The following is a 21,500-nucleotide window of genomic DNA, read 5'->3' as shown; positions in this document are numbered from 1 at the left end:
CTACCCAGGGAGGGCATACTAGGTAATATTACAGAGAAAATAATGTGTAATGGGCACTACAACTGTGGGTATAATGTGTAAGTGGCACTACAACAATGGGCATAATGTGTAAGGGGCACTACTACGGTGGGCATGATGTGTAAGGGGCACTACTACTGAGGGCATAATGTATAAGGAGCAATACAACTGGGCTTTCCCATGAGACCATGCCCCCCTTAATTTTTCAGGCACGTCCCAAAGGCAAAAGTACTCAGGGGGTGCTGAAGTATATATTCGCTTACCAAAATATCTGGCCTTGGGCAAACCCTTATCATTCGGCCACGTCCAGTTCCTAGCGTGGAACTCAGTAGATAAAGCCGATAGCAGGGAGAAGAACACACCAGCGTAAGAAGCCACAGCGGACTGGAGGGAAGTAGTGTATAAGGATAGGGCTTGTTAGGCTAACCAAGCGTCTTCCCATATTTACATGGTTGTTATTTACCCAGGCTCAATCGTTTCAGAAAAGATCTTAAACATTGGTTTTATGAAAGGATATTTTCTGTTGCAATCAAGTGTAGCATTTTAACTCGTGTAGGCTTCATATGGTCCTAACTGCATACATTATAGCACTCATCTATTTGTCTAAAAAATAATCACATAGACTGCAACACTGGATATCAACCAAATGACAGAACAGGAAGAAAAAACAGACACAAGACTCAAATAAAGTCAGTGGATTTTACACTAAACACAGTGACCACTCATGGGCTGAATGAGATTAATAGTTACAGCATTTTCTATAACTATTTTTATATCAAGATAAGTTTGCTTACACCAAGTGTAAATGTTACATCCTCCGTTTCCTTTCCTTTCCACTCCTTGGCTCTGGTGTGTGGATTCATATCATTGAGAGACCCAACAACTTATAATTTATATATATTTTCTCTATAATTGATTGTGGTATTCATCCTGATTATCGTTTACTTATAGTATAACTTTGTTTCCATTTTTCTCTTACTGTAATACAACATAGGTATATGTTTTTTCAGGCCCAGTTTGCGTCTGTATGTAGGAGTGCTTGTTTACTTTTTACTTACCTTAATACTATCGCGCACAGAGATACTGTCACATATATTGCCATTTTCGGGTTAGACAGCTATTACTGTAAATACAGTTAAATTAAGCCATGTTTGATGATAGATACTTTCAATATTCTCTGCATACAGGTAGGTTATTGACAGTCTTCCTGATATTTAAACAAAACACTTACAACTTTTTGCCTATTGAGTCTCCTTATTAAGAAATGGTTGAAGACCTTCTACCATCTTTAGTACGGGCATAAACCTACTGGATTTTGGCTCTGTCTGTTTTCTATTAAAATGCCTTGCATAGGTGTAATTTTCATACAGCTCTTTCCAGATTGGCTGCCAGCCATATGACACCTGACTAGAATGTATGAGTGCTCCATTGGATAAAACAAGTGCCAGTCATGTTATCCTAGGACTGACGGGCAGTTGCAATATACACTGCGCTCCCAAGAAGTCTATGTATCCCGATTAATAAAGCACCCAGTGAAATGTATGTCTTGACTCAGAATCCCAATGTGTATGAGTGGAGACCCCTCCCTATCCCCAGACTAAATCACCAACCGCCTTGCATCTTTGTCACTGTGGTATTAGGAACATTCACTTTGACTCCTTCAGCAGCACCAGTGTTCGCGCTTTGGGGATGGTATGAATGCCCTGCAATGCACATGTAACAGAGCAATCTGCCCAGCAGGCACACTCATTGCAGCTGATATTATTTTCCTTCCGCACCACCGGGTTGTAGTCGAATGAACCACTCATCCACTGTAGTATTTACTATGGACAGTGGGTACTCTCATTGATCTATGCAACGGATACTTGACCCTGTGCTGATTTCAACAGGGTTTTGAGAAGAAGGATTGAAAACAGGATTTTAATACCTACCGGTAAATCCTTTTCTCCTAGTCCGTAGAGGATGCTGGGGTCCACTTCATGACCATGGGGTATAGATGGTTCCACAGGAGCCATGGGCACTCTTAAGACTTTTCAATGGGTGTGAACTGGCTCCTCCCTCTATGCCCCTCCTCCAGACCTCAGTTATAGGAACTGTGCCCAGGGAGATGGACATTTCGAGGAAAGGATTTACTTTAATACTAGTGGTGAGATACATACCAGCTCACACCTCAACCATGCCGCACACATGGCAATCAACATAACACACGCCAACAGGCATGAACCAATTGCAGCAACCTGCTGAAACACACATAACACAACTTGTGTATAACTAAACTGCAGGTAAAGTACGCACTGGGACGGGCGCCCAGCATCCTCTACGGACTAGGAGAAAAGGATTTACCGGTAGGTATTAAAATCCTGTTTTCTCATATGTCCTAGAGGATGCTGGGTTCCACTTCATGACCATGGGGTTTATACCAAAGCTCCAATACGGGCGGGAGAGTGCGGATGACCCTGCAGCCCCGATTGACCGAACTTGAGGTCTTCATCGGCCAAGGTGTCAAACTTGTAGAATTTGCAAATGTGGTTGACCCCGACCAAGTAGTCGCTCGGCAAAGTTGTAATGCCGAGACCCCCCGGGCAGCCGCCCAGGATGAGCCCACCTTCCTAGTGGAATGGGCCTTCACCGACGTCGGTAACGGCAAACCAGCCGTAGTATGAGCTTGCTGAATCGTACCACTGATCCAACGCGCAATAGTCTGCTTGGAAGTAGGACACCCAATCTTGTTGGGAGCATACAGGACAAACAAAGATGTTTTCCGAATTTGAGCTGTTCTAGCGACATAAATCTTCAAAGCTCTGACCACATCTAGAGACTTTGATGCAGTGACCGTGTCAGTAACAACTGGCACCACAATAGGTTGGTTTATGTGGAAAGATGAAACCACCTTTGGAAGAAAATGTTGACGAGTCCTCAACTCTGTCCTATCTTCATGGAAGATCAGGTAAGGGCTCTTGTGAGACAAGGCCCCCAATTCAGACACCCGCCGTGTGGATGCCAATGCCAAAAGCATCACCACTTTTCAAGTGAGAAACTTCAACTCTATCTCTCGTAGAGGCTCAAACCAATCCGATTGAAGGAACTGCAACACCACATTAAGGTCCCATGGTGCCACTGGAGGCACAAATGGAGGCTGGATGTGCAGAACCCCTTTCACGAAGGTCTGAACCTCTGGAAGAGAGGCCAATTGTTTTTGGAAGAACACTGACAAGGCTGAAATCTGGACCTTGATTGACCCCAATCGGAGGCCCGCCTCCACACCAGCCTGCAGAAAATGGAGAAAAACGTCCCAAGTGAAACTCTTCCGTAGGAGCCTTCTTGGATTCACACCAAGACACATATTTTCTCCAAAAACGGTGGTAATGTTTTGACGTTACTCCTTTCCTGGACTGAATAAGTGTGGGAATTACTTCTTTCGGAATACCAGTACGGGCTAGGATCCGGCACTCAACAGCCATGCCGTCAAACATAGCCGCGGTAAGTCCTGATACACGCACGGCCCCTGCTGCAGCAGGTCCTCGCGAAGAGGAAGAGGCCGAGGATCTTCTATGAGCAACTCCTGAAGATCTGGGTACCAAGCCCTCCTTGGCCAGTCTGGGGCAATGAAGATTGCTCGAACCCTTGTTCTTTTTATGATCCTGAGAACTTTTGGGATCAGCTGGAGTGGAGGGAAGACATACACTGACAGGAATACCCACTGGGTCACTAGCGCATCCACTGCTATTGCTTGAGGGCCTCTCGACCTGGAACAATATTTCTGAAGCTTCTTGTTGAGACGAGATGCCATCATGTCTACTTGAGGAGCTCCCCAAAGACTTGTCACCTCTGCAAAGACTTCTTGGTGGAGGCATCACTCTCCTGGATGGAGATCGTGTCTGCTGAGGAAGTTTGCTTCCCAGTTGTCCACTCCCGGAATGAAAATTGCTGACAGAGCTCTTGCATGCCTTTCCGCCCAGAGGAGGATCTTTGTCACCTCTGCCATTGCCGCTCTGCTTTTCGTTCCGCCCTGCCTGTTTATGTACGCGACCGCTGTTACATTGTCCGACTGGATCTGCACGGGATGATCTTGAAGAATGTACCGCTAGTTGAAGGCCGTTGTAAATGGCTCTCAATTCCAGCACGTTTATGTGAAGGCAGGCTTCCTGACTTGACCATTTTCCTTGGAAGTTTTCCCCCTGAGTGACAGCTCAGTTACCAGAACCCAGTCCTGAATCCCGAACCTGCGTCCCTCTAGTAGGTGCGGACTGTGTAGCCACCACAGGAGTGAAATCCTGGCTCTTGACGACAGGACTATCTTCCGGTGCTATGGCCTCGTAGGCCGCCACCATCTTCCCCAACAACCGAAATGCACTGATGGATCGACACACTGTATGGTTTCAATATCTGTTTTACCATTTTCTGGATTTCCAGAGCCTTTTCCACCGGAAGAAATACTCTCTGAACTTCCGTGTCCAGAATCATCCCGAGAAAAGACAATCTTGTCGTCGGTTCCAATTGTGACTTTGGATAATTTATGATCCAACCATGTTGTTGGAGTTTTTAACACAAAAATGTATGGACTAGAAAATAGCGCTTGGTGGAATGAAGCAGCCTAGATAGATTCTAGTGATTCCCAATCACCATACGTAAAACTATAGAAAAATAGATAATTGAAAATATCTTTGGCGCTACCACCTTTTTGTTAAATTGCATAAAATTAACAAAATTCTTAAAAATTGGAATCTGGAGGAATAATAGGAAAGTCTATGTAAATGTTCCAGATGATTTCTCGGTAAATGACTTTGATCTTGCTTTCCTCCCAGTTTCTTCAAACCTTGATATTCCTTATGGATATGTGTTCATGCAAATAGAGGAAGAGACGATATATAGTGTAGTATTTTTCTTAAAAATTGATTCAAATTTATTTTATATAGCATAAGAAACACATATATAAGACATATAAAAAGATTTTTTCTTCCATCCAATTAAAAAGTATGGTCCTTCACTTTACATATATATGATTGGAACCGTACCGTGTCAAGCTCCCAGCATGGAGCAATGGAAAGAGCAAAAAATTGGAGTCCCTGGAATTCCTCCTTACTCCCTCCAGGCTAAACACCGGCAGCTGGACCAGGCGGGTTCCTCTTCAAATATGGATGCAGGTAGATGAATCAAATGACCGCCAACGCGTTTCGAGTTCTAGAGAACTCTTCCTCAGGGCAGAATATAGTCTTTTCCTCTATTTGCATGAACACATATCCATAAGGAATATCAAGGTTTGAAGAAACTGGGAGGAAAGCAAGATCAAAGTCATTTACCGAGAAATCATCTGGAACATTTACATAGACTTTCCTATTATTCCTCCAGATTCCAATTTTTAAGAATTTTGTTATTTTTATGCAATTTAACAAAAAGGTGGTAGCGCCAAAGATATTTTCAATTATCCATGTTGTTGGAGTATCGACAGGTAGAGTGTGATGTTTTGTAACAACTGCTCCCTGGATCTCGCCTTTATCAGGAGATCGTCCAGATAAGGAATTATATTGACTCCTTTTTGACGAAGGAGGACCATCATCTCCGCCATCACCTTGGTGAATACCCTCGGCGCCGTGGAGACCGAAAGGTAACGTCTGGAACTGGTAATGGCAATCCTGAACCGCAAATCTCAGATAGGCCTGGTGAGGGGGATAAATGGGAACATGCAGGTAAGCATCCTTGATGTCTACTGACACCATGTAGTCCCCCTCCTCCAGACTGGAGATTACTGCCCGGAGTGATTCTATCTTGAACTTGAACCGTTTCAAGTAGAAATTAAAAAAATTTAGGTTTAGGATCGGTCTGACCAAGCTGTCCGGCTTCAGAACTACGAAGAGGCTTGAATAAAAACCCCTCCCCTTGCTGCGGCAAAGGTACCAGGACTATGACCTGGTCCTGACATAATTTTGGGATTGCCGCTGTCACTGCTTCTCTTTCTTGAAGAGAAGCTGGCAAGGTTGATTTGAAAAATCGGCATGAGGGAATATCTTGAAACTCCAGCTTGTATCCCTGTGATACTATTTTCAGTACCCAGGGATCCAGGCCAGACAGAATCCAACCTTGGCTGAACAGTTTTAGACGTGCCCCCACCCGAGCGGCCTCCCGCAAGGGAGCCCCAGCATCATGCTGAAGATCTGGAAGAAGTAGGGGTAGACTTCTGCTCCTGGGAACCTGGAGCCGCTGTGGGCTTCTTTCCCCTTCCTGCAAAGAAGGGGGAACCTCTCGCTTTTTTGTATTTATTGGGCCGAAAGGACTGCATGTGTGTGTGATAGGTCTTTTTTGCCGGTGCAGGCGCAGAGGGCAAAAACGTCGACTTACCTGCGGTAGCCGCCGAGACTAACGCATCCAGACCATCGCCAAATAAGGCCTCACCTTTATATGGGAGAGCCTCCATGTTTCTTTTGGAATCTGCATCCACGTTCCACTGGCGAATCCACAATGCCCGCCTAGCCGATACTGCCATGGTAGTGGCTTGTGAACTCAAGAGTCCAATATCTTTTATTGCTTCTAGCATGTAGGCGGCAGCGTCTTTTATATACCCTAACTTAAGGAGTATCTCATCTTTATCAATCGTGTCAATTTCTGATGACACGTTGCCTGACCATTTTTCAATAGCGCGACTCACCCACGCGCAGGCAATAGTGGGTCTGAGCAGTGTACTATTGGCCACATAAATGGATTTCAATGTAGTTTCCATCTTACGGTCAGCCGGCTCTTTAAGTGAAGCCGTGCCAGGTGCAGGGAGAATTACCTTCTTTGTCAACCTGGATAGTGCACTGTCTAACACAGGGGGTGATTCCCATTTTTTCCTGTCCTCTGCTGGGAAAGGGTAAGCTATCTGAATCCTCTTAGGAATATGAAATTTCTTCTAAGGATTCACCCACATCCCTTCAAAGAGTATTTAGCTCGTGGGAAGGAGGAAACGTGACTTTGGATTTTTTTTCCTTACATAAATAAGCCTTCTCCTGAGGTACAGGCGTGGCTTCTGTAACTTCCAACACGTCCCTTATAGCCACAATCATATATTGTATATTTTTTTGCCAATTAATGATCTATTTCTCTGGAGTCACTATCGTCGACACAAGAATCAGAGTCCGTGTCGGTATCAGTATTCACAATATTCGCAAATGGTCTCTTATGTGACCCAGAGGGGCCGCCTGCAGATGGAAGAACTGAGTTCCACAGATTTTCTCCAGCATTCAGCCTGAGATTCTGACTTATCTAACCTCCTGTTAATAAGATGCATACTGTCACGTATTTCTTTCACCCATGCAGGCTCTTGGTGTGCCGGCAGCGCCACCACATTACAACTGTGTGTCCCTAAAATGCCTTCCTCCGGGGAGGAACTCCCTGCCTCAGACATGTCTTACACAGGTGTACTACACACACTCACAGACACACTGGGACTTATAAGGGGACAGACCCACAGTAAAATCTGTCAGAGGAACACTGTATAGGAGCAGCCAGTTCACAACCCCAGCCCCAGTATGTAATGTCTGTGAACACAGAATGCCCTCAGACAAACGGCGCTTTTACACAGTAATTCACACTTGTAATGCACCACAAATGCTTTGTGCCCCCCCTTAATTTCACCCTGTACTTGTAGTCAGAAGTGGAGGAGAGGACCAGGGTTGTCTCTGCAGCCTGAGGAGAGAGAGAAAATGGCGCTGAGCAGTGTGCTGGCTGCCTGAGGAAGAAGCTCCGCCCCCACAATGGCGTGTTTTTACCTCAGTGTATGTTCATATTATTTATACTGGCGGGGGTAGGGCTGTGCCAGCGGCATCTTATGCCCCCTTTTTGCCAGTTTATAGAGGTGTATATGCTGCCCAGGACGCCCCCCCCCACGCCCTGCAGTGCCTGTGTGTGGGCAGCAATGGCGCGCTGAGCTCCCGCCAGCCGCGCTGTACCTCAGCCGTCACTTTTCTTGATAGAAGATCTATCTTCTTCTACTCACCTGTCTTCTGACTCCTGGCTCTGCGAGGGGGTGACGGCGTGCTGTGGGAGTGAGCATCTAGGCACAGCTAGTGTTCAGTTCCCTTCAGGAGCTAATGGTGTCCTGTCAGCCAGAAGCAGAGCCATGAAACTCTTCAGGAAGTTGGTTCTACTTCTGCCCCCTCAGTCCCACGAAGCAGGCAGACTGTTGCCAGCAGATCTCCCTGAAAATAAAAAAACCTAACATAAGTCTTTTTCAGAGAAACTCAGTAGAGCTCCTCAGAGTGCATCCAGTGTGCCTGGGCACATTTCTAAAACTGAGGTCTGGAGGAGGGGCATAGAGGGAGGAGCCAGTTCACACCCATTGAAAAGTCTTAAGAGTGCCCATGGCTCCTGCGGAACCGTCTATACCCCATGGTCATGAAGTGGACCCCAGCATCCTCTAGGACGTATGAGAAAAGCAGATGCGCTATATTTGTTTATAACTCTCCTGGTTTTCTCCAGAAACACGCTCATTCCGTTATTCACTGAGCATGCACATATAATGGAGCAGCAGCTATTTATTGGAGTTGATACATCTCTATTATATACCTGTCCCTAACATTATGCAAATGTATTGTATATAGCTAACTATACAGTACTGTCCTTGGCTAAAATTGGCACTGAGTATTATGAGGATTCATACGGTTTAAACCACCATGTGGTATTTTATTGGACAGTATGATCATGTTTATATTCTACTGTGATATATATTTACTTGTGATATCTGTGGGTGTTCTCTCTACTATGTGATACAGTCCCATAATTGCTGTACCTAATACACGCACTATCTTATTGCATAAACTTCAGTTGACTGTATGATGGACACATAGTCCTGCAGCAACGATGTACAGTAAGGGTTAACCACATATCTTCCCTTACATACAGTACCTAAGTGATTTTTTTTGGATAATCTCCACATTTTGTTGTTTCTGACGTGATACTGTATATGGTAATTGTACCTTTACTCATGTTACATGCTATTGCTTTCCTCTAATATTTTCACTGTGTGCGGATATTAATTTCCCTTCCTTTCCTCGTTTCCTAACCTATGCCCCCAAGGTTCAGCTTGTTTGTAAAGATGTTTTTACCATATTGATTTGTTGATATTTTAATGCACATTCAATAAAGGTTATATTTTAGACATAGGCTAAGTGCCTAAGTAGGAAAGTCCTTTTCTGTCTGGTGGTTGTATCTTTACTTGTTTTACTCTCTGGGAGTACCTACACCTAGTTAAATATCCAATTATGCCATTAACTCAATCAATGTAGATAGTCCTACCGTATATCCCTTTTTCTCTAACTGTTAAAGGCCAAGGTATTCCTGTGCTTAGACTATTTTCCAACCTTCCTTTACCCTGGTTTGTTTTACAAGATAAACTCACACAGAAAAAGTTAGCTGATTTGGAAAGCTGTAGTGATGGGCTTTCTGTCCATATATACAGTAGCCTCAACATAACTGTTATAATGGTGTAGTGTACATGATGCAGTTCTGCCATCAGATATACTCTAAACAGAGTAAACAAAGCAACATTTACTGTATAAGGCATTTAACTAGAATTTTTTTTAGAGCTACATAAACTACTAACGGTTAGCTCATACATTAAGATATGGCTTGCACAGCAACACAGGCTTGCTGCTGATCTATAGACACTATTTCCAAACTTACATTTGTATATTTTGACAGTTTCTCAAATTCAGTTTTTAGTAATTACCTGTTATATGTACTGTAGTATCTTTTATTAAAAATGGAAAATGGTTTAATAAGTAATGCATGCAGTTCTGATGCAGTAACTCAATTGTCCTAGAGTGGCAGAAATGTAAGAGAAACAGGCAATATCATTGTATCATAATACTTCCTACATCTTCCAAAGTTCCGTCCAGCAGTCTTTTATGCCAAATACCAATTTGCTAGATAGAGCTCTGTTTCGGTTGCATAAAATGAAATCATATAGGTTTGTTAAGACTCAAGAGGTCATCTGAGCTCATGATCTGGTTCAGCTAATAAGAACAGGTGTACTGTAGACTAACTTTTAAAGTTACATTATCTTGGGAACGGAAAAGGTCACATCTACATTGAATTTCAGTGATTACAAGTTATTTCAGTGTGTTTATGTCCGTAATTCAGCATCTCAGCTGGAGAGTCGAGCAACATAATTTGTCAGCACATTTGGAGGCCAATTTATACAAAGTCATTATGTTTGGCGTTCTGGCTGAGCAGCTAGATCACTTCCATTGTCACTTGGGCCTCTAGTCACCTTTCAAACAGGATATAGACTCATGCACAATATAAATTTAGCATCACATTAAGTATAGAAAGTCTGAGCCTGTGGAAGCGGGGTTGAGAGGCAGTCAAGCTTTTTGTTTTCATCAGCACAAAAAGAGAATGAGAAGAATAATTGATGTATTTTTACCTGGGAAAGAGTAGTCTCTTGTATTCTGCACAAGACAGGGAATGCTACAGAATGTGTATATGTTGTGTTGGCAGTGGATAGTGTGGTAGCTTAGTGCACCAGGCTCCAATACTGCAAATAAAACATTGTTCCCACAGTTTAGTGCTCACTTATAGCAATATTATCTGAAAAAATGTGCAATAAAAGGCTGCCTAACCTTATCATTTGTGCTTTCTATCATATTTGTTGACTCCCCCTGTCAGACAAAGCAGTACACACCCTGTTCAAAGCAGCGAGCATACTGCACTGTAGGTGTTGCATTCACAATCTTAAAATGTAATTCCATCAACAGAAATGCAGCACTGCAAAACACCCCACAAATGTTCTAAACTTTGTATAGGGGCACTGATATAGCACAGACTGCATACAATACCTTATTTTGAATAATATTAGTCGATATGATGTATTTTTAGGAGGGACGGGACAAAGCACAAAAATAGGAAAAAAAGACCTGACCTCAAGTTTTGTCATTCAGAAAATAAACTTTTATTAGGAATCCAGGCGTAAAATAGAGGTCAGTACACAAATACAATTTGTAACTGTCCAGTACAACAGGATACAAGAATATAGCTGCAATTAAATAAAGATATCAAGAACATAATTGTAATTTAGAGGTAAATCAATCTGTAATATAAAAACAAACAAACCCTTTTTATGCAGTGGTAAGGTTGGGTGTGAAGGATAACAGTCCAACAGCCAGTAACTTTACAGTAAATACTATTATTAGAGTGTAAAACCACACCGTGTAGTGCCCCTTAAGCAGACAGAACAGGTTACTGCTACTGTATTAGTTGTGTACAAGAGTCTTCTTTTTGTTGATGCTATCTTCTGTGATCATCTGGGTATAGCCTCAAATTAAAATTAGGTCTGATGCTCCTCTGACATTAATTGCAGTCTTAGTGGCTGGGAAGGCGCTCAAGTCCTACCCACCTCTTCCAAGCATGCTCTGAGAAAAAAAAGAAGAAGAAAAGAGTCAAAAAGAAAGTCACACTTAGCAAGTATGTAAGCATTTAAAAATCAGTAAATAATTAGATACATGAAATGTCATTATTTGTGCAACCAGTTCAGCATGTAGATCAGGGGTAGACAAACTAATGTAGATGGTGTTAGCCAGCAGAATGGTGGGCACCACTCATCACAATAGAAATAGAAAGACGCCAGCAGTAATTTTTAAACAACATGGCTTCTGGGTATTTTTCCAGTGCTAGGTAGATCAATACTGTGATAAACACTAGATTGCAATTATGTGTTTACCATAACAACTGAATTTTATTTACAATTTTATTAATGGCTAACAATAGAATGCATTAATCATTGATTTAAATAACATTTTCTTTTATTACCTCTAGAATGTACTATTTTCTTGGTAAGTGTCCATACCCTTGCATGTTTTCCGTAGCCCTTCTATAATTTGTTTCTATTTTATAGTCTTAGGAAACAAACGCAACAGAACTATTCACAAGGTTAAATTTTATGCTAATATGTCCTTTGAACTAAACCAATTTCTGCATTAAGCCTACAGTATGCCAAGCTTCTACTATAAAGTTGGCTTATCCTTATATCAGAAATCCTTGCTCCGTTTTCTTGATTGCCATTAGTATTGCATTGTTATTCATTTTATATTGTACATTTAGATTATTTTGTCCTACAGTACATGCATTATCTTACATTTACATGCCCTGAATAACATATCTTCCCTGTAGAACACACAAACAGGCTTGAGCATTAAGTGGTCAATTTTTCAAATATACAGTTTACATAAAAGGTTTACTGGGTCAGCTAAGTGATAAAAAGGTCCTCTGTGATACTGGCTTAGCCAGCCAGTCTTGGAACATTAAAAAAAATAATTAATAAATAAATAAGCAAACATTTAATTTTTGATAGGCTTGCATTTGAAAAAGGGCTTTATTGGAGTAATAAAGCACATATTTCTTTACAAACCCATGCTATTACCATCCTCAAACGGGCAATAGTGACAATCATTCTTAAATACGATTCTCCATGCTTTGTATAGGGAGCCATTCACCCAAAGCAGCTGGTGTAAGCTATCACCTGATAGGAAGCTTCTTACATAGGGAGATTCCAATAACTCCTACAACCCCCCCCCCCCCCCCCCACACACACTTTTTTGTTGGATTTAGGGATTTTTCCCCCTATAGGAAATTGATCACCCTACCCTCTTTTCATAAATTCCAAAATCCAAATTAATGTAATGAATTGCAAATCAAAAACCTTGCTGAAATCCAAATAAGCCATAGTTACTAATTTCCATTGCTCTGTAATTAATTAGATCTGACTTATTATAATATTTGCATATTTCATCCACATTAATTACCTGCTCCCATTCTCAGTTGCTGGTATGCACCCATTCTGTGAAATGGCCTCCCACATACATCAAGACTTTCTTCTAGCCTAAAAACCTTCAAGTGTACCCTGACAACTTATCTCTCTAGGCAAGCTTATCATATTCCAGAATCACCGACACAACCAACACACGTTATTCTACCCAACAGCCTCCCATCTGTACACTCCCCACATGATTTTACCTAAATATTATCTTTCTACATTTACATAACCTGCAATCTCAGGCCACCATTGCTTTGTGACTGGATCATATATTTATTATTTTTAACAGTTTCTTATATAGCGCAGCATATTCCGTTGCGCTTTATAATTAGAACAGTTATAGAACAAAACTGGACAAAAACAGACAGACATAGAGGTAAGAAGGCCCTGCTTGCAAGCTTACAATCTATAGGGAAACAGGCATTGATACACAAGGATAGATGCTACCTACTGTACTGCATAATGGTCCACCAGATTGCTAGGTTCTTAATGGGCTGTATGATATGATCACCCAGAAATATTGGAAGACAAAATATCTGAGGTTATGTGGACTGTACAGAGAGGATGTAACTGGATAGGGAAGCATTGAAGGTTATGTGGGTGGGTCTGGAATTTGATAGGCTTGTCTGAAGAGGTGAGTTTTCAGGGAACGTTTAAAAGTAGAGATGAGCGGGTTCGGATTTAATCGGTTCTTAACGCCAGAATTATCGCAAGTTCTTTTTTTCTGGATTTTTCTTATTGGCTAACCAAAACACGTGAGGTCCGTGAGCCAATAAGGAGATTCGGGTAAATCCGAGTAAAACCGAACCCGCTCATCTCTAGTTTAAAGGTTTGGAGACTAGATGCGAGTCTTATTGTGTGTGTGTCTTATAACCCACCATGAACAATCTATAACTTATCCTCATGTACCTAATCCATATTTTTGTATAGATAGCAAGTTTGTGAGCAGGGCCCTTTTACCTGTTACTGATTTTTTTATTACCCAGTCTGGTTTTATAACTGTTTTGTTCCCAATTGTTAAGAGCAAAGGAAATTGCTGGCACTATGTAAGTAAATGTTAATAAAGAATTAATATATAAACATGATCTCCAAGCAAAAAACACATATGAGGCCAGTCTTAAGAGAAACTTTTAAAATTCTTTCATCAATCATATTTCTAGCAGTTGACGTGAGACATTCAGGTCTATAATTATCAAAATCCTCCCTCTTTGAAAGCATTACCATATCAATTGAAACCGTTATGGAGCAACATCAGTCCCCAATTAACAATGACTTTCGGCAGAAAATAAATGATCAACTACATTGCAACGTTCTATTAAATGTTGCAGAAAAAATTGCAGGAATGATCAGCTACTGTATTATAAGTGATTTAACAAAGCATAGCAGAGTAGGGTAGATGGATACGGGGAACTAAAGATCAAAGATACCCCTGTATCCATATGTCCATTTTGTTGTAAACATCGTAGAAGTTTGGAAAGGTTCCAAAAAATAATTTGGTGGTTGGGCCAGACAGGATAGCTCACAATGCTGTAGTTTCCGCTGCCTTCCCTTCACAACCTGTTTATACGGTTTTAAAATAACTTTGCACAAGTAAAAAATAATAATAAAAATACGTAACATAAATAATGTACCCCATTTAAACAATAACTAACCTTTGATATTTTTAATCATAATTAATTTTTAATTGCCCATAATATTAATATAAAGAAAAGTAATGCCTGCAATAATTTTTGTATAACAAAATTATTTGACCCTTCATTATATATAATAGTTTGTTCATTATATTTTGTAATTTGTTGCTCCCCCATTTGCTCTTTTCATTTTCTATATTACTTACCCTGTCCATTGATCTTGATCCGCCACAATCAATTGAAATGTATTTATTTTTTATTTTTTTAAATCACTGGCTCCCCAAGGCAGACTGGGTGCACACCTGTGGCATAGATGGGCTGAGAGAGTGATCTCTCACGCATTACACATGAGATGGGGTACACAGGTATTGTAAGTTAAATTTTTTGGCTTCATTTATTTAAATTCTACCAAAATGCTTTCCATTTTTAGATTTGAAAACAAAAACAAAGAAGGAAGAGCATTTCATATTTTAATGTCTGCCTTTCCATTACTCCTTATGTGGAGCTGTAAGACAGCACCCACAATGAACTCTAAGGAGAGGGAAATGTTAGTTACCTCCACCGGAGTTTTCCAGGTGAGTCTTGCAGGATTGACAAAAGTGACTTCGCATGTGAAAATAATTAAACGACTATATGAAGCCAGCCTTTATTTCTAATTCGAGAAATAGAAATTTACATCCCAATGCTGCATTTCTTTATCTATAAAACAGGGGTAGATGTATAAAGCAGTGGAAAGACTTAAGAAGAAAGCCAGTGGAGAAGTTGTCTATGGCAACCAATCACCTTTAAAGAAACAGTTATCAAGAACATTCCATAAAATTATATGTAGTAGCTGATTGGTTGCCATGGGCAACTTCTCCACTGGCTCACTTCTCCACACTTTTGACTGCTTCATACATCATACACTGGAGAAAAGTGATATATAAATAAAATAATTTTTAATATATTACCTAGGGAATTGTACCCAAGACCTCTGCTGTGAGGTAACAATGCTAACCATTACATCAACCGCAGGCCAATTAACAAATAAAAGATTAATGCATTATTAGTGATTGTTATACATTATTGCTACATATGGCATGTGAATTGAGAGATGAGCATACCATTGAGGGTGTCACAGAAGAAAACATTGATGGAAATAGAAACAGAAATCAGCAGAAGCATAAAGATCTTTAAATGTATAACAGTATAGAAGAAAGGAAAAAGGTACACTAGGAAGCACTGGCCATAGACAGAAAAAAAACCTCAATTGTAGTGGAGAACAAGTGAGGAGTCCCATAAAGTACACTAGTAAAACTGAAAGGCAATACAATAAAGCTAAACTTTACCTGTATTACAAAACCAAGTGCTGACAAGAAAAATAAAAAGATAAGAGGGAAGAAAATGGGAAGTATGAGAAGAAAAAGAGCGAGAGTTAGAGAGTATGTGTGTGCGCATGCATACGTGTGTGGGGGTGCAAAAGTTAGAAAAGAAACCCAAGCAACATGAGGGAACAGCTAATGGGAGGCAGTTACATGACCTGTGGTCAGGAGACCGCCAGTAACAATACCAATGTAGGAATCCCGCCCCCTTACAGTCCAGACAGTCGGCATGCCAACTAACAGGGACTATTCCCACTCGTGGGTGTCCACTGAGCCCGCAGCATGGCGAGCGCAGCGCACCCGCAGGGGTCTTTGCTCAGCTCGCCACACCCCTCCATCGGCGAGTCGGGATGCTGGCGTCGGTATAGTGATGCATACCCAACCCCCAGCTAATAATATATACACACACATATTACTGCTACTGCTGACAAGTCAACTTGGCCTTTGTACTTTCCTATAAGCATCGTAGCTCTCTCAATGATGTCTATGGGGTATATGCAATTGCGGTTGAATTCCCGAAATTGGTGAAAAACGGGACTTTTTCGCCCAAAAAAAAAAATCGTCAATGCAATTCAGTACTTTCCGTCAAAAAAACGGACTTTTAAAATTCGACTTTTTGAAATTCGACTTTTGTCAAATTCGACTTTTCTGCAATGATACAAGTGCTGCAATTCGACCAAAGTATATTCAATTGAAGTTTGGAAATTCGACAACAGTGCTTTTAGACAGTAAATTCGTAATTTTCAATCCGCCACACTTTGGTATGTGAAACTAATAAAAAAAATTTAAAACATGTTTTTTTTGGTGTTTTTTTTTATTGGTAATAGCAAATCTATTTATATTAGAAGGGATTAGGTACTTTGTTTGTCTTTTTTGGAGGCACAAGTATTTTTTATATATTTTTAAATATAATATATATATATATATATTTTTTAGATGGAATGGTAAAATCCCGGTAAAAAATGGCGTGGGGTCCCCCCTCCAAAGCATAACCAGCCTTGGGCTCTTTGAGCCGGTCCTGGTTCTAAAAATCCGGGGGGAAAAAATGACAGGGGATCCCCCATATTTTTAAAACCAGCACCGGGCTCTGCGCCTAGTGCTGGTGCAAAAAATACGGGGGACAAAAAGAGTAGGGGTCCCCCGTATTTTATACACCAGCATCGGGCTCCACTAGCTGGACAGATAATACCACAGCCGGGGGTCACTTTTATACAGTACCCTGCGGCCGTGGCATTAAAAATCCAACTAGTCACCCCTGGCCGGGGTACCCTGGGGGAGTGGGGACCCCTTCAATCAAGGGGCCCCCCCCCCAGCCACCCAAGGGCCAGGGGTGAAGCCCGAGGCTGTCCCCCCCATCCAAGGGCTGCGGATGGGAGGCTGATAGCCTTGAGAAAATGTAAAGAATATTGGTTTTTCCTGTAGTACTACAAGTCCCAGCAAGCCTCCCCCGCAAGCTGGTACTTGGAGAACCACAAGTACCAGCATGCGGGAGAAAAACGGGCCCGCTAGTACCTGTAGTACTACTGGAAAAAAAATACCCAAATAAAAACAGGAGACACACACCTTGAGAGTAAAACTTTATTACACACCTGCCGACACACACATACTTACCTATGTTGACACGCCGACTGCCACGTCTCCTGATCCAACGATCCGGGGTACCTGTGAATAAAATTATACTCACCTCAATCCAGTGTCCAGATATAAATCCACGTACTTGGCAAAAAAACAAACCGCATTTACCCGAACCACGGACTGAAAGGGGTCCCATGTTTACACATCAGACCCCTTTCCCCGAATGCCGGGACACCACGTGACTGCTGTCACCGAGGTCCCTTCAGCCAATCTGCGAGCGCAACGTCCTGGCACTCTGCTGATTGGCTGGACGTCTGAGCTGTCAGACAGCGCCTCGCAAAGCCTCTCCATTATACTCAATGGTGGGAACTTTGCGTCAGCGGTGAGGTCACCCGCGGTCAGGTAACCCCACCGCTGACGGCAAAGTTCCCACCATTGAAAGTAATGGAGGGAGCTGTGCGATGCGCTGTCTGAGGTCACACGCGCACAGCCAATCAGGTGAGCGCCACGGAAGTAGCGCTTCCTGATTGGCTGAAGGGACCTCAGTGACAGGAGTCACGTGGGGTCCCGGCACATTCGGGGAAAGGGGTCCCATGTGTCAACATGGGACCCCTTTCAGTCCGGCATGGTCGGGTATGCGTTTTCTTTTTTTACCAAGTACGTGGATTATCTCCCGGACACTGGATCAGACGAGTCAAATTTTTTTCACAGGTACCCCGGATCGTCGGAGACCGTGGCAGTCGGCGTGTCAACATAGGTAAGTATGTGTATGTCGGCAGTTGTGTAATAAAGTTTTACTATCAAGGTGTGTGTCTCCTGTTTTTATTTGGATATTTTTTTTCCAGTAGAACTACAGGTACCAGCGGGCCCGTTTTTCTCCAGCATGCTGGTACTTGTGGTTCTCCAAGTACCAGCTTGCGGGGGAGGCTTGCTGGGACTTGTAGTACTACTGGGAAAAACAATTTTCTTTCACATTTCTCAAGGCTATCAGCCTCCCATCCGCAGCCCTTGGATGGGGGGGACAGCCTCGGGCTTCACCCCTGGCCCTTGGGTGGCTGGGGGGGGGGACCCCTTGATTGAAGGGGTCCCCACTCCTCCAGGGTAACTAGTTGGATATTTAATGCAACGGCCGCTGGTGTATAAATTACGGGGGACCCCTACTCTTTTTGTCACCCGTATTTTTTGCACCAGCACCAGGCGCAGAGCCCGGTGCTGGTTTTAAAAATACGGGGGATCCCTGTCAATTTTCCCCCCGGATTTTTAGAACCAGGACCAGCTCGAAGAGCCCGAGGCTGGTTATGCTTTGGAGGGGGGACCCCACGCCATTTTTTTTTGGGTTTTTCCCGTTTTTTCCCGTTTTTAAAAAACCGGATCAAAATCCGTCAAATCGGCCGTTTTTCGGCCGCGGGACTGTCGAATCCGTTTTTTATTGCATATGGTCAATTTCGGCACCCACTTGCCGAAATTAGCCTGTCGAATTGTGTCGAGTTGAAAAACGGCCGATAATTTGCCGCGATTCGCCGCTAATTGCATATACCCCTATGTGTTCATGAGCAGAGGCAAATGCCCCAACAGAGTGGGGAAATACCTCCCAAATTCCCATAAACTGTGACAAATATCAGGTCAGTTACTAGTGTTTGGGGTCTGTGCAATGTACAGTCCTCTGGGAAAGAACAATAGGATGACCTATTACTTGCACATTATCTCCTTTGTGTACTAGACAATAAATAAAGCACCAGATCTGCAGGCAATGTGATTTTAATATTTGCAATAGCTGCAAAATGGTTTGCTCACATTATTTACAGATTTCCTTAGGCATACACACAGTGTCCTAGGATTAAACCAGGAAACAAACAAATCAAGCAAAGCAATACACATCTCTTATAGAGTAAGCACAAAGATTATTGAGAATGCACGAATCTAACATTGTAGAGATCTAAAAATATAATGAGAACTAAGTCTCAAAAAGTGTTAATTTGTAAAAATTCTCCAGTCTAGAACTTAAAAGACAAAGCAAGATTAATTTAGTACACTAACAATAAGTAAGACAATGTACTAAGTGTGGACATACAAAGTTCAGGGGATGCCGCCACTCTCACCTGTTTGGCACTGTTGACACACTGCAGGTACTGGCTGGCCAATACAGAACAGCTCAAAGTCTGTTTTGGGTTCTGCTGATAGCACTGTAGAATTTGAGACTGAAGGTCAGCACAAACTGGATGTGACTCATATCTCCTAGAGAAAACCAAACCAAATGTTAAACAAAACAAGTAATTTATGTTTTGCAATTACAGTTTGTAACACTGGACTTAAATTATAACCATTATATATACATATAGCAAAATAAAATAACAGACAAAAATGGCATATAACAACTCTTAACAGGACACCAGAAAAAACAAACCCCAGCATGAAAGGAACCCAAGTAGTGCTTTATATCTGCAGCATAATGTGGCACGAAACACACACAAGAACAGTGGAAGACTTCTCAGTGTAAGGCTATGTACACACTAGTACGAAGTGCACCCCATGTGATATTGTATACAATTTCCTGACATACAATATCGGGCATACACACTATACAATAAAACAATACGATAAGATGAAATGATATCTTATGGAGCTGGAGTTGTTTTTAAGGGAGCACAAGCATATCTTTTTCTGCACATCTCTGATCAAAACTCACCAAACTTCCACCAGTATATACTGCTGCACCTGTGTATAATACCCACGTGAGCCCTTGGGCTCATACTGTATATTGTGTGTAAATCTGGCTCCGGTACTAGCCAGTTCCTCCTGAGCCGTTTACCTCACCTTACATCCCTGCTCTGAACGTTATGTTCCATGTCTGGGCGCGCCCCCCACCTTCCACATTGGCAATCCTTTGTACTATCTCTAACTGTATGATCATTACATATGTTGAATCATTTTCACATGATCTGTACTGTATATTTACCCTGAGAATTTACACGTGCCCTGTCTTGATGTGACACTGTTCTAACATGATATGGACATCCATGTATTATATATTTTCTTTCTTTATTCTATTTTGTGTAATTATTCTGTGCCTTTACCAAGATGTGAAACTAGTAAGAGTTTACAAATAATGCTGATAATCATAATGCAACTCATCCAACTTCAATATTTTTAATGTCTCCACATGGAGCATGAGCTCACGACGGTGACATGAAGGAGAAACTTTTAGTTCCCGTTCAATACACATATTCAGTACCTTTCACAGTACTGCCGTTTCCATCTCAAAAATATTTCCAGGATCAGACCCTTTCTCACCCTAGATGCTACTAAGACCCTTATCCACTCACTGGTCATCTCCAGACTAGACTGCTGTAATCTGCTCCTATCTGGCCTCCTTGACAACTGCTTCTATCCACTCCAATCTATCCTCAATGCTGCTGCCCAGCTAAACTTCCTCTCTAAATGTTAAATTCACCTCCCCTCTCTTATAAGTCATATGCTGGCTCCCCTTCCCCTACAGAATCCAATTCAAGCTTCTCCCACTCACTTATAAGGCCATCACCCATTCCTCTACCATTTACATCTCTGATCTCATCTCCTTTCACACTCCCGCCAATCCTCTCAGTGACTGATAAAACTTGTTGTGTATAATAAAACTTGTGTATGATAAATGGTGCTCCTGGCCAATCAGCTCCCAACTGCCATTTTTCAAACATACGACAGGTGCTGAATGGCAGGAGCACCATTAAAAACACGCAACGAGTTTAAACATTCACAACGAGTTTTATCACTCATTGATAAATGGGCCCCCATATTTAGCCCATTTTACCTAGGTAGTTGGAGCTGTTTATGCCCCACATACATTGACTGCTTGTTCTGGATTAAGGGTGGGTGTGGCCTGAAACACACATGCCTCTGCGCAGCCACAGTTAGTCTGTCAGCTGCACGACCAATGATTAGAAGATATATATATATATATATACACATATATACACTGTGTATATATATATATATATATATATATATATATACATACATATACACACACTGTATATATATATCTACTATATTTGTCCTTCTGTCTTTCTATACAAATCCAGTTTACAATCTATGAACGTGAAATGTTACATACGTGCGTAGCAAAACACAGCG

At 41.9% G+C, this 21,500-nt stretch overlaps 1 protein-coding gene across 1 annotated transcript in view; it reads right to left on the bottom strand.

The window, feature by feature from the left end:
* Positions 1-10,921: 10,921 nt before the first annotated feature.
* The window catches only part of CHCHD3 (coiled-coil-helix-coiled-coil-helix domain containing 3), a 623,849-nt gene continuing 613,270 nt past the window's right edge, over positions 10,922-21,500 (bottom strand). Inside the window, exons 7-8 of the mRNA XM_063926761.1 lie at positions 19,472-19,607; positions 10,922-11,405 (exon numbers count right to left, since the gene is read on the bottom strand). Coding sequence (XP_063782831.1) covers positions 11,382-11,405; positions 19,472-19,607 — 160 coding nt within the window. The 3' untranslated portion in view covers positions 10,922-11,381. The remainder of the gene's footprint in view (positions 11,406-19,471; positions 19,608-21,500) is intronic.

This window comes from Pseudophryne corroboree, chromosome 6, assembly GCF_028390025.1.
Source record: "Pseudophryne corroboree isolate aPseCor3 chromosome 6, aPseCor3.hap2, whole genome shotgun sequence".
Taxonomy (NCBI): Eukaryota; Metazoa; Chordata; class Amphibia; order Anura; family Myobatrachidae; genus Pseudophryne; species Pseudophryne corroboree.
This window is presented reverse-complemented; position numbering and strand designations above follow the sequence as displayed.